The sequence below is a fragment of the Caretta caretta genome, chromosome 7, assembly GCF_965140235.1.
Source record: "Caretta caretta isolate rCarCar2 chromosome 7, rCarCar1.hap1, whole genome shotgun sequence".
NCBI classification, from domain to species: Eukaryota; Metazoa; Chordata; order Testudines; family Cheloniidae; genus Caretta; species Caretta caretta.
This window is the reverse complement of record NC_134212.1, coordinates 93,859,714-93,872,881: the sequence shown is the minus strand read 5'-3', so window position 1 is coordinate 93,872,881 and position 13,168 is coordinate 93,859,714. Positions and strand designations below refer to the sequence as shown.

Below are 13,168 nucleotides of genomic sequence, written 5' to 3'. Positions count from 1 at the left end.
TTTCATGATCTCTGTGTGTATATAAAGTCTGCTGCAGTTTCCACGGTATGCATCGGATGAAGTGAGCTGTAGCTCAGGAAAGCTCATGCGCAAATAAATTGGTTAGTCTCTAAGGTGCCACAAGTACTCCTTTTCTTTTTTCAAAAATAAGCTTTGCCTCATTTTTCAAAGTTTTGCTTTATGTCCTTGAAATGGACGTGGTCACCCTAGCGGCCAGCTAAGGCCTCTGCGCCAGCAGCATCAGGGATGCAGCTAAACAGAAGCCCACACACAAGGCGCTGACGGACCCGCAGCAGCACACCAGGGTGAACCTAAGGGAGAGCGGGGGAAGCGCGGCATTGCCTCCTCAGGCAGCTCCCTCCCTTCTGTGGCTGGGGAGGAGAGCGCGCCCCCTCCTGTTCAATCCACTTTAACTACCGCCAGCGGAACCTCTGCCGCGCAGCCCGAGTTGTGGGGCCCGGCCTCCGGGGGAGAGATCGGCGAGGAGCGGCGATGCGGAGTTAGGATACCAAGGGACAGGGGTCGCTCCCCGGCTGAGGCCAGGCGCGGGTTAGGTATCTGACGGGGAGGGAGCCCTTTGGAGGCTGGGCGCCGGCGGCCGACCCTTCAAGCCGTGACAGGGCTGGGCAAACACAAGCCTTCCGCAGGCTGCAGCAAGCCCCAGCCCAGGGGGCGGTACCTGGGCGGGGCCCCCGCGTGCGCAGGAAGCCGGGTGCGAGCCGGCTGGCCGGCATCAGCGTGCAGAGCCAGCAGGAGCTCCCAGCCGGCCCCATGGTGCGGCACCTGGGCAGCGGCGGTGCTGCTGCTGCTCCCCCCGTAGGAGGACGGGAGCTGGCGCCGCCGCGGAGCGAGGAGGAGGAGGATGCGGGGGGCGCGGGGCAGCACCCCCCGTGCCAGGCGGGCGCCATGGAGGCGGCGGGCGCCCAGGAGCCCGGAGGCGGTGGCTGTAGCTGCTGCTCAGGCTCATCCCGGCCGCGCTGCAGGCTCCCGTGGGCACGGAAGACGCCCGGTGAGGAGGGAAGCCCGGCCGGCGGGGGAGGGGAGCCGTGGCCTGCCCTGCCCTGCGGCGTGGGCTCCCCGCCCCTCGGGGGGACACTGCCAGGCGGAGGAAGCGGGCACCAGGGTACATCCAACACGGTGACTGGGCGCAAGCTGTGCTCCTGGGGCCGCTCCCCTGAGGGCGCCAGGCAGATGGGGGCGCGATCCGCTGTCTCCAGGGACAGTGCGGGTCTCAGAGGGGCTGTGGGGCAGCGCGGCCGCGGTCTGCCCCCGCCTTCGCGTGGCCTAACGGCCAGCGAGCCCTGCGCGCTCAGAGCTCACTCCCCTGCCTCAACACTCGTCCGCTGGCGCGCTGGGCAGCGGCCTAACGTCGGCTTTCCACGGCGTTGGGCAACCACAACCCCCTGACACGCGGCGGGTGTGAATCAGGACACGTAGCTACCCGCGTTTGGACATTTTGCCCTCGGTCTCCTGTTCCCTTCAAGAAAGGAGTACTTGTGGCACCTTAGAGACTAACCAATTTCTTTGAGCATGAGCTTTCATGCATTCTGATGAAGTGAGCTGTAGCTCAGGAAAGCTTATGCTCAAATAAATTGGTTAGTCTCTAAGGTGCCACTAGTACGCCTGTTCTTTTTGCAAATACAGACTAACACAGCTGCTACTGTGTTCCCTTCATACTCTTTTGTTTGTCCCATTCCCCCCAGGTTAAAACCATCTTAATTCATTAAAGGTACAAGTATAGAGAAGTGAAGCCCAGATTGCTTGGACTCACCATCCTAACTATCCTTAGCACTATATAACTTCATGTTTAAAGGGCTTTAGGATCCTCTCCCAACAAGACCACACAGCATTCTGCAGAGGTACAGAAATATCACGGTCTATTTTACATACTGGGAAACAAGTGGACACAAAGCTTCAGTGACCTCTCCTGCCCAAGGCCACATGAGTGAGTGTCCAGCTCTGAGAACAGGGAAAAGAAAGCTTTAAATGACACCTGAGAAAGTCCTGAAGTTCCTGGTTCCTAGCTTAGTGGTTATTTAACAAGACTGAACTTGTCTCTGCTTTTCTTTGACCAAGCACTGAGATTGGCTTCCTAGAGCTTATCTTGTGGGGAAAACCTGTGCAGAGGGCATTTGTTCTTGGATTGTAAACTTTGTGTGCCAGTTCCGAGTAAATGAAAATGACTAAGAGATAACGGACAATGAACTTTGGCCTTGTGAGCAATATTTTCTGAACCGTACTCTGCTTATAATGAAGAAATATGAGGGAAAATCCACATACTTATGAGGCCTCCACTATGAGGCTTCATTGGTAATACAGATATTTTACTTCACTTTATTTTCTCTGATAGTCTGAGGTCATTTTTTATATTTTATAGTTGGTTATTTTTATTAGAGCCACATGAAATTCTTGGGTTTTTTTTATATTTTTATATTTTTGTGCTTTTTCATTTTATTCATATGGGTTGGCTGGGTCCTACCCCCTGTGGGGATGGGAGATGCTGCACTACTCACCCTGCTCTGCAGATTCACCCAGTTTCTCACTGAGGGCACTGCAGTCTGCCCATGGGTCACAGTGCCACTCACTCAAATCCCCACCCTCCACCCCATCATGATTGTCAAAGGGCAGCCTGGCCAAACCTGAGTGGTGCTGCAATCCCATGCCAAGAGCAGGGAGTTGGGCCCAGCCCTGTGGGGCAGGAGCCATCAATGTGGGGAATTTTTCATTTAATTTTATACATTTTTTGTTTTTCATTTTATTTTGCAATTGTGAAAAACATGGGGCTCTAGCCATGATCCTGCAAAGACTTATGCAAGTGCTTTAACTTTAAGCATGTGAGTACTGTAGATGGATTCCTCACTGACTGAGCTGTCTTATAAACAAGGGTCCATGTCCAGAGCTTGTCTCCTGGAATTTGGGAAGCCCACACACACAAACTTATTCCTGCAGCTTTCCTGAGGTCTGCCAGATAATTCCTCTCTTGTGAGCATCCTAAGACATGAAGGTTAGGAGCTCTTCTTCTGGACTTGGAGAACATTCTTGGTCGATGTCCTTTACCTTCTCTTGCCATCTCTCAGCTGCCCACTCCATTTTGTTTTGCAAACTAAACATTTTTATTTGTATATATTTTGCAAGTATAACAATTACACATATGAAACTTAGATATGTTAAATGTAAATGCTCGTAGTTTACAAGAAGAAAACTGAGTGGGGCAGGAGTCAGGAGGTACCTGTCTAGAGCTTAAAACAAGGGGTGGAGGTTGTCTAAGGGACTGGGGAGTGGAACTGATTAGGGAACGGAACTAGGGAAACTATAAGAAGCTGCTGTAACACCTGCTCTGTTTAAATGTTTACGCATCTAGTAGCGAAAGCTCAGGTGTCATTTAAAGCTTTCTTTTCCCTGTTCTCAGAGCTTTTCGAGCTGCTAGGCAATGATATTTTTGAACTGAATGCATGTTTGTTGGAGTGGTTGAGTGTCATGGTGATAAAGGTTAATATTTGCAGACTTCCATTGAGTTGGGTAGGAATGTTGCTTTACCGTACTTTCTTCTTGGTATGTTCTTTGAAAGAAAATAAACTTGAGCAACTTTAATTCTCATGGGGAGGGAGGGTCTTATTTAATTGTATCAGTACAGTAGTAGTGTATTGAGAAGCACTGTTTTATGTCGTAAATTCTTGCTTTGGTAATCTGAGATATCACTGTTTTCAGTTCTAGTGTTCTCTGATATCTTTTTATTTTTCTGACAGTCCAGTGTTAGGTCATAATGGAGGAGTACGTTTTTCAGACATGCATAGTACACTGGCTAAATTACTAAAGCTAAGAGTTCTCAGAAAATTTTCTTTTTCTTCAAATCATAAGCTTATACTAGATGTGGGAGCTCTTGCTCTTGCTTTAATTTGATTCGCTATCCACTTCAGGGTTCCCATTTTTTTGGTTGACTTCTACTATTTGTAGTAATCTAACAGGCTACCATGCAGGAAATATGAATTTGATTTTCTGTTTTTGTGCTTCCCTCCCTGGATCAGCATGGGTTTGGATCTCCTCTTTCAGCTGTAGGTCACTGAGTCTCCTTACTGTAATATCTCAGGCAATAATTTTAAAGTGTGTGTGTGTGTGTGTGTGTGTGAGAGAGAGAGAGAAAAAGAGACTGACTTACTTACACAATGGGGACAATTATATTATTCAGGGATTAAAATTTACACTAGTCTTCAATTGCTAAAAATTCTAGGCTAGTGCCAGAATAGCATAGAAGATGAGTGACAGATTTAAGGACTGCTTTCTTATGAGCTACTAGAGCTAAAACAAATGTTGCAATCAACTGGAAATGTCATTAATTTCCCACTCTAGTGTGGTGTGAGATTTTGAACCTTAAAGTGACATCATTTTGGTAATCATTTGCCTTCCCTGTTCCCACTAGCCCACTTCAATTCCAAGCTGATTTTAATGTCTGCTATCTTAAGAACTGTTAAAGCTGGACCCAATGTCATAAAACATTAGGCCAGCCTGGAATCTCATCTTTTAGATGGTATAGAGCAGTTTCTTAACCTTCGAGTCGTGATTCCAAGGAGGGTCGAAGTGGGTTGTGAACAATCTTTCTTAATTAAATATAACAAATCCCTATTTTGATTCTTGGTTGCTTGCTAGGCAACTTTCTGCTGTGTCCTGTCACGTCATTCCTTGTGCTCCGTCTGTGAGATCTGTCAGCCTCCCTGCCTCCCCCATTATCTAAGGGGAGCCATCTTTCATCACAACTAACTGCTTTAGAGAGTGGCTGTTCCATTTATTATCTTTATGTGGTGGCATACAAGTTAGGGTCACCATAAAATATTATGCTTTTTTTATATGTACAATCATTTTTCCCCTTCTAATGACATGAGAACTCCTTGCTAATATTGTACCCTTGAGATTCTAACTTTCCTTCAGTTAATGGTTTAGTGAGTAGAGTGTTCATCTTATTTTGCAAAGAGATTTTGTTTTCTCTGGAGGCATGTTGCAGGTCATCAGCAGTTCATCTTCACCCCTTTTGCCATTTTGTGAATCACTGGAGGACATAGAGGGGGACCAGGAAGAGGGAGGAAAATGTCACTGAAGGGTGCCTGAAGTATCAGGGAGCCTCAAGACCAGCAAAGAAGCAGAGTTAGGGACCTTCTTATGGGGGGGAAACTGGAAGATGGAATCAGATGAATTCAGGGATGAAACTCCTGTGTCTATAGAACTGGCAAAGATGCAGGGACTGTTTAACAAGACCATGATGATTGAACACTTGACCAAATTTAAAATTATTTTAGTTAAAAATATTTCCATTTTAGTATCTGTTACAAGAAAATATTGGTAAACCCCCAAAACTCCAGAAATCCATAGAATAGATTTAAGGGGGTTGTGTTATGATGAAATATGCATTTCTTTGTACTTGTTTATGTAAACGATGTAAGATTCATGTTATACGTAATGAATCATTTCCTTGATTTTAAGTGTTTAGGTTTTTTAGATGGTGTGATAGGTAACTGTTGTCATTTAGCAACCTTAACTGGCTTTTTAAACAAAGATTTTTGTCTTTGGAATTTTAATGAAGTAAGGTGACGTATATGCCTTAAGGTTCAGTGTTTCATGACCTGGCAGGAGCCAGTACACTTTCACAGTTATATTTTCTAAGCCTCAAACCTAGAGCAGTGGTCAGAAAGAAACCTGATGCATGTAATCCAGTGGTCCCCAAACTTTTCACATGGTGCCTCTCCCCCTTCACTCCCCCCCCACCCCGACAAGGGTTAAGGGGGCCAGGAGCAGGGCCACAGCTGGGGGCTGAGGTGCGGGGCTGGGCTGGGGCCGGAGCTGGGAGTGGAGCTACGGCTGGGGATTGAGGTGGGGGCGGGGCTGGGAGCAGAGTCATGGTCGGGCTGGGGCTGCGCCTGGGAGCAGAGCAGGGCTGGGTGGTACTCCCCCATCCCCTTGTGGGGGCTGGCCTGGGTCTTGCCATGCCCTCCTGAATGTTCCCCCGTGCCCCCCTAGAAGGGTCTGCACCACAGTTTGGGGACCACAGATGCAATGAATTTCCCAAATTACAATCAAATATTTTGATATTAACCAAAAATGTAAACCACCTAAGCTGACAAATAAAATGTGATTTGTAAGAGTGTAATGCCATTATGTATTGAATTTCACCTCCTATACATGAGATCTAAGAAAATATTAATAAGGGGCTTGGGATGTACTTACAATGAATAAAAGTGGTACTTTTCTCTTGTTTCTTTTGCCTTCCCACCCCTTGCTGCTTCCCCCGACTCCCCATATAACTACATCGTATGGACAATCATAATTTCAAATACAACTGAAATACCTACTATTAGGTAAATTACTGTTAGTTACTAACTGGAATTTATTATCTGTTGCAGGAACAAAGAAGAAATTCACCTGCCCAGGACTTGGCTTGTTTTATACTATATTGTCTGCCTTCCTTTTCTCAGTGGCTTCTTTGTTTCTTAAAAAAATTGAAGATGTACATTCAGTGGAAATCAGTGCATTTCGATGTGTTTTCCAAATGGCATTTGTTCTTCCTGGTTTAATATACTACAAGTAGGTATTGTGTCTAAATACAAAATCTTGTGAGGTACCTAATGTTCTGTAGGTAATAATATATCCACAGCTATCATTAATGAAATTGGAAAGTAAATCTGACTGCAAGTATTATTTTAATTCAGGATTTAATTGAAGAAAAGAAATGTTTCAAGAAACATTTGTAACTTCTCACTAAATAAATAGCATTGTTTTCTTAATGACATTGAGATTCAGAAAACATCTCTGAAATATTTTGAGCCTCTGAGCAGTAGAAGAAGGGATTATTCCAAAAATACGTCACTGAAACTCTGAGATATTATCCTTAAAAATAGAAAGTCATTAGTAGGATTTCTCTTTATATTTTCTATGGAGTTATTTTGCAAGCAGTACAACAATGCCTAACTAGTACAATGGGATCTTGATTCTGATGGAGGCTTCTGGGTGTTACAGTAATCCAAAAAAAATCTCTGCAGAGAGCCAAATTAAGGTATTCTGACAGTTTCATGATAAAAAGTCCCTCATTTGAGGGTATGAATGTAGTGAAATTAAATGTTTGATTATGAATCATCAGGCTATGAGATCAATGTGATTATATCTTTGTTTTTCTTTTTAATTTTCAGAACAGGGTTTTTGGGACCAAAAGGTAAACGAGTTTTTCTTTTCTTTCGAGGATTCCTTGGCTCTGGTGCAATGATTCTTCTCTACTATGCTTTCCAAGTAATGCCTCTAGCTGATGCCACTGTTATAACTTTCAGCAGTCCAGTTTTTACATCATTGTTAGCCTGGATATTTCTCAAGGAGACATACAGCCTTTGGGATCTTCTTTTTACCCTCTTTACGATCACTGGAGTGGTTCTTATTGCAAGACCGCCTTTTCTGTTTGGATCCAATATTATAGGGATTGAAGGAAGCTATACAAATCATCTTAAAGGAACAATAGCTGCTGTCATAAGTGCAGTATCAACAGCTTCAACTTTTGTTATATTAAGAAAGATGGGAAAATCTGTGCATTATTTTTTGTCTATTTGGTATTATGCAGTAATTGGATTAATTGTATGCATTGTAGCACTGTTTGTAATAGATGAATGGACTTTACCATATTGTGGTACAGATAGATTTCTCCTAATATTAATTGGACTGTTAGGGTTGGGGGGTCAGATATTTCTCACAAAAGCATTACAGATAGAGAAGGCTGGTCCTGTTGCCATAATGAAAACCATGGATGTGGTGTTCGCTTTTATCTTACAGATTCTTTTCCTCAATCATCTGCCAACTTGGTGGACGGTGGGTGGTGCCCTTTGTGTAGTAGCCAGTAGCTCTGGAACTGCCATTCGTAAGTGGCAACAGAATTCAAAAAAGGCTAAAGAAAATGAAATCTAGCAAGTCAGACACTTTCATCACAGAAACAAAGATAACCATCATAATCTTGGGAAAATATATTTTATAGTAAGATATATTTTATTTATTTAAAATATTTCATTTATTTAACTCTCTGTTACCAAATTGTCCCCAAGAGGAGGAGTCAGCTGACTTTCAAGCAGCATAGCAGATGTTTTAACTAGCTGGTTCAGCATGTGCTACTCAGTGTCATACTGAGGAAGGCATTGGTGTATTTTCACAGATCTTGCTGTCTCTGTTTCCTGATTGCTATCTTAAACAGGCAGTAACTGTATACAGAAGTTTTTTTCTCTTTCCCACAAACTAGTGTTGTTTCTTTAAATTTTTGGGCCTGATTCTCCATTTCTTACACCTTGTATAGTCACTTACCCATCTCTAAAGTGGGAGTTAGTCTACCATTCTAAGGTAGTAGTTTGCATTCACTTACTACAGGTATAACTGAATAGAATAGGAGCAAGGCAGTGGAGTCTAATTATTTTTTCTTAACTCTACTCAAATTTTCTATTTTTAATCTTAGAAGTGCTCAGTGACATAGTTTCATGAATACACTTACTCCAAGCAGTTAGGGCCCCATTCAGCAAAAAGAAACAACAACAAAATAATACAGCTTCTGTACAACAGGCATGCAAGGCTGATACATGTGGCAGCCTCCAAAAATCTCTGCAGAAAACAGAAGCTGGATATGTAGGGATTTTTCTTAATTGGGTTCTAAATAAACATATGCTCTTTAATCTTCTGTATTATTATTTTTGAAAATTCTTTTGTTTTTCTGATTATCAAAAGAGAGCAGGGCTGATAATGCCAAAGTAAATCTGAAAACTATTTTCAGTGGCTTAACATGTAACATTATGTCAGTTAACTTTTTTAATTTAAAGTGACTTTCCCAATAGACCACGTCACATTGATTTACTACTTCTTTAGTTGCTACAATTTCAGTGATTAAAGAAAATGGTTGTTAATATAGCCCTTTGTGAGTAGACCATTTCTTACGCTACAAAATGTTATGCTGTGTTGCACTATCCTTAATTCTATGCAAAAAATATTTTATTTGTATTTTTTTAGGTATTTAATTTAGATTACTCAAAATGCTGTTCAGCAATTTTGTTTAATACTTTGTGTAAAGTATTTTTGTGGAAAAAAAAGTTGCACTTTTCTTGGCTGCAGTTATGTTTAATGTTTTATTGTAAAACCTCCCTTTTCTTCTTGTCACTAGCTAATGAAAGGTATTTAGAGATTCCACAAACAGCACTGGTTAGCCAGCGTCATAGTGGAGAATGTACAAAATGTACCCTGCACTCCTCACATGTCATTTTTAATGTTTGAAAACTATGTTTTGATAGCAATGACTACGGTAATATTACAATATAGAGTCCAGTTTCCCAGTTTTATGGGCAGGAAAAGAAGTTCACTATAATACATAGTGGTTTCCCAGAATGGATTGTGATGTACTGGTGGGTCTCAGTCCAATTGAGTTTTAAGATTAATTTAATTTTTACTTTGCTGAGACCCTTTACACTGTTCCCTGTGAAGTTTTTCAGGCAATTACATTGTTTCCTCTTCTTTCCTGAAAGAGGAAGATCTTTTATAGTCGTAACCCAAGAATACATCCTGTGTGTGGAAACTGACATAAAATAATGGATATAGTCTTATCTTGTACCATCACTTTCATGAGATAAATTGTTAAAACTGTTGCACTCCACTCTGCGGTGGTTTGGGTGAAGTGATTCCTGCATGTATAACACTAGTAAAGTGCTTTAGGATGCTTCTAGAAGAAATGAGCCATATTTGTGTAAGATTGCCTCAGAATATATGCTGTGGGTTTGAGGCTGCTTTTGTTGATGTCAAGGTCAAAACTCTAGGGAAAGGAATTAAGGAAACTTAATAAAAAATATGAAAATATAACAATGATCCAGTTTCAACAATACAGAGTCATAAGTATTATGGAGGGTTGTCTTTTTTAGAAATTATGTTGAAAATGTTTGAATCATACATTGTCCCTGAATTATTATAAATTGATGCATATGATTTAGTAGCCTGAATTACTGAAGAGAGGTTTTGTTGTCTTATTATATATGAATATTTACTTAAGTATAGAAAATATGCAGGTCTGAAATAGACAGTTTATTGGTTTAGTAACTTTGGAACAAATCTTTTTCTCAAGTTTTCTTCTTCAAATCTTCACCTTAAGTGTAATTTACTGTCTATGGTAAATGAGATATAGCAAGTCAGTCTTAAAACTGAAATTTTTATTAATCCTTTTTAAAACAAACATCTGTTAGCAAACTGGCAAAGTAATTTTTTTTGTCCAAAACTGTGATTTCTTTGGGGTTCTCCATGACTGTTCACACTCATTATTCCCAAACTTTCTTACAATATTGCGTGTATAGAAAGAAGGAAAACAATAAACCTGGTTTTGTGGTCTGTTTGAACTACAAATTTTTTGTTGTCCCAGATGTTTTAGGGCCTGATGATGCAAGGTGTTGAATATCTGGGTACCTGCATCTTCCAATGAAATCAGTGGGAGTTGCAGGCATTCACTATCTTGCAAGATACGGCTTATATTGTGTTACTTTCTTTATAAATTGAGTTAAGCAAATTTCTTTTATAACACTTTTTGCTCTTTAAAAAGGGCAATGCCTTCATTTGGATTTAAAAAACTTTTTAGATGATGGTTGCTCAAACAATATGGAGAGGAAGACCTTGAGTATAGTGATATACAGCAGTGCTGATATATTTATTTGTTCTGTTTATAAAGCATGATTTTAGGCATCTACAACTTGTCTTTCCAGATTCATTTTTAGTAGTGTAAATCATTTTAAGTATTGTATGGTTTTTGAAGCACCTCAAAAATTTTTGAAACCAATTTCAGATGCTTTCTTAAACTATAGCTAAAAAGTTAAATTTGGACAGTTTTGAAGAAAATAGTTATGAAATGGCTAAAATAACTGCCTTAAAATGCAGTAGCTGGTGAAAATGCTTCTCTTTTAATAAGTTATACTGGGCATTCAAATATCTGCTTTTCAGGAGCTTACACTGCAGATTTTAAAACTATATCAGATTGAAATTGAGTTGTCAGGTAACTTTTCTGGCCCAAGTCTTTTTTTTTTTTTTCCTTTCCCCTCCCCTCTCTACCCCCCACCCCAAGAAAATAATCTTATTCTGGAAAGGCATTTTTGAATTATAGAGCAACAAATTTCTCAGGATTTCAGGTGCTATTTTTCCAACCTCTAAATCAGAAACATGGCATTAATGTTTAACATCTTTTAGTGTCTTTTAAACCATTTTTATGAAATTGGACAAATGTACTGTATTTCTTAGGAATTTTTTTCTATGGAATATTATGCACTATTACTGCATACAATTTTTATTATAAAAAGGTCTATTAAAATCAATGGGACACTTGTAACCACTGATTTCAGTAGCTCCTAAATAAAAAAACATTATAAATGTTGTCCTGCACAAAAATGCAGGGTCAAAAGACTAAATTTTTACTGGTGCATTGACTGTAACATATGCTATTTTAGTAGGCAAAAATCCAGTGAATTCAGCTGCCATGACTTCAGTGGGACTTTACAACCTTAGAGCCTTATTTGCCTGAATTATACTCCAGGCTTGTGGCCCAAAAGTCTTCATATGGCGACTGTACAGCAGGTCAACATGTCCAGGGTTTATTTGGTTCTGAAAAGCCCTAAAGAAAATCCAACTTCTGCACCAGGGATTTAAGAATGTGCATGGGGGAGAAACAGGATATATATGTAACTGAAATCCCCACATACTAAATTACCTGTCCAGCATCTGGTTCTCTTTCCTCCTATTATCCTGGTGCTGCACAGACTTTGGGAGTTACTGCACCAATAGCGTTTGAGTAACCCCTAGTATAGCACCATTGGTGAGTGGTGTGGGTCCAAGCCAATTGTGCTTTTTGCTGTCAAACCTTAAATTGGAATTATGTTTTCCCACTTCCAAATGCTCAAATGTTGTTCTCCAATAGATAGAAGCTTCTTCCTCTGATTGCATGTTGTGAAGAGATGGGCCTTACCACTCTTGATCACCATTTGGAGGGAAGAAATCTCTTGTTGAGCTTCATTCAGGAGCTGTCTTCTAGGGAAATGTTAATTTCTAACTAGTCAGTCTCTTCAAAATTTCTCCCTTTGCTGACTGGCATTTAGTCAGCCGGGAGAATCTGTTTCCCAGCTCCAGGTTTGGGACTCCACTATTCAGCATCGGTCCCATAAGCAGAATTGGATGCAATTATGGACTCTAGTAGGTGGCAGGGTTGCCAATGTTGGCAGCAAGAGCGCAACATTGATTATTTTGGGCATTACATAGCTGCTATCAAGAGAGTTCAGTCTCTTGACCGTCAGCATGTCCAAAGAGGAGTGTGGTGCCTCTGTGAGCCTGCAGCTGGGGAGGGGATTCTGGGGTTGGATATACCTCAGTATACAGGCCATATTGTATTGTCACTCATACAGTTTATTAGAGTGGGTAATTTTATATACTACGTGAGGTACAGTTTCACAAAAAATGGGGTAAAAATCAGATACCTCTAGCACTAATTGAAGAGTCTCTATCTATTACGTAGTTAAATGTATGTGAAAGCGTATGTTTTGTAGAAGTTACTGTTTTTTGGTATCTACTGGTATATTTTTGAAAGATTATTTTAATTCCTATATCTTGAAATGTTAACATTTTCATAAAAGGTTTATATTTCATAACTTAATAAAATGAATAAGAAGAATAAGCAAGTTTTGGTTTTCATTTGGTTAATAGAACAATTCTAAACATAATCTTTAACAAAGAACAGCTGATCAACCAGAGTCTGTGGACCTAATTTTTAAAGGTGTTGAGCACCTACATCTCCAGTTGAAATCAATGGAAACTGAGTTCTCAGCATTTGTGAAAATCAAATCTAATTTTTCTGCTTCTGATTTTCTTTTTAAATTTTGTGAATCAGGGCCTGATTACACTGAGTCCCTTGTAGTCCTAATCCATGCTTCACCTATTCTAAGAAACTGGTGGACAAATATTGGCTAAGCTTCCATAATTAATTGCGCCAATACATAAAACAACTTGCATGCAGCAACCTGACTATAGGTTCCTGTGTGCTACCTGTGCATCTATACACAGATACCCATTGCTGAAGTCTGTAGCAGCACTGCTGCAGACTTTTTTTTATACTGTGGAACCAACTCACTGAGCAGTGTATACAAATATTACA

The 13,168-nt window shown here is 40.9% G+C and overlaps 1 protein-coding gene across 1 annotated transcript; it reads left to right on the top strand.

The window, feature by feature from the left end:
* Window positions 1–372: 372 nt before the first annotated feature.
* On the top strand, window positions 373–12,676 carry SLC35G1 (solute carrier family 35 member G1). The gene is made up of 3 exons (XM_048858774.2): window positions 373–1,009; window positions 6,390–6,570; window positions 7,173–12,676. Exons 1-3 carry the CDS (start codon window positions 772–774, stop codon window positions 7,930–7,932), a joined length of 1,179 nt encoding a protein of 392 aa, XP_048714731.2. The 5' UTR covers window positions 373–771; the 3' UTR covers window positions 7,933–12,676.
* Window positions 12,677–13,168: the final 492 nt, after the last annotated feature.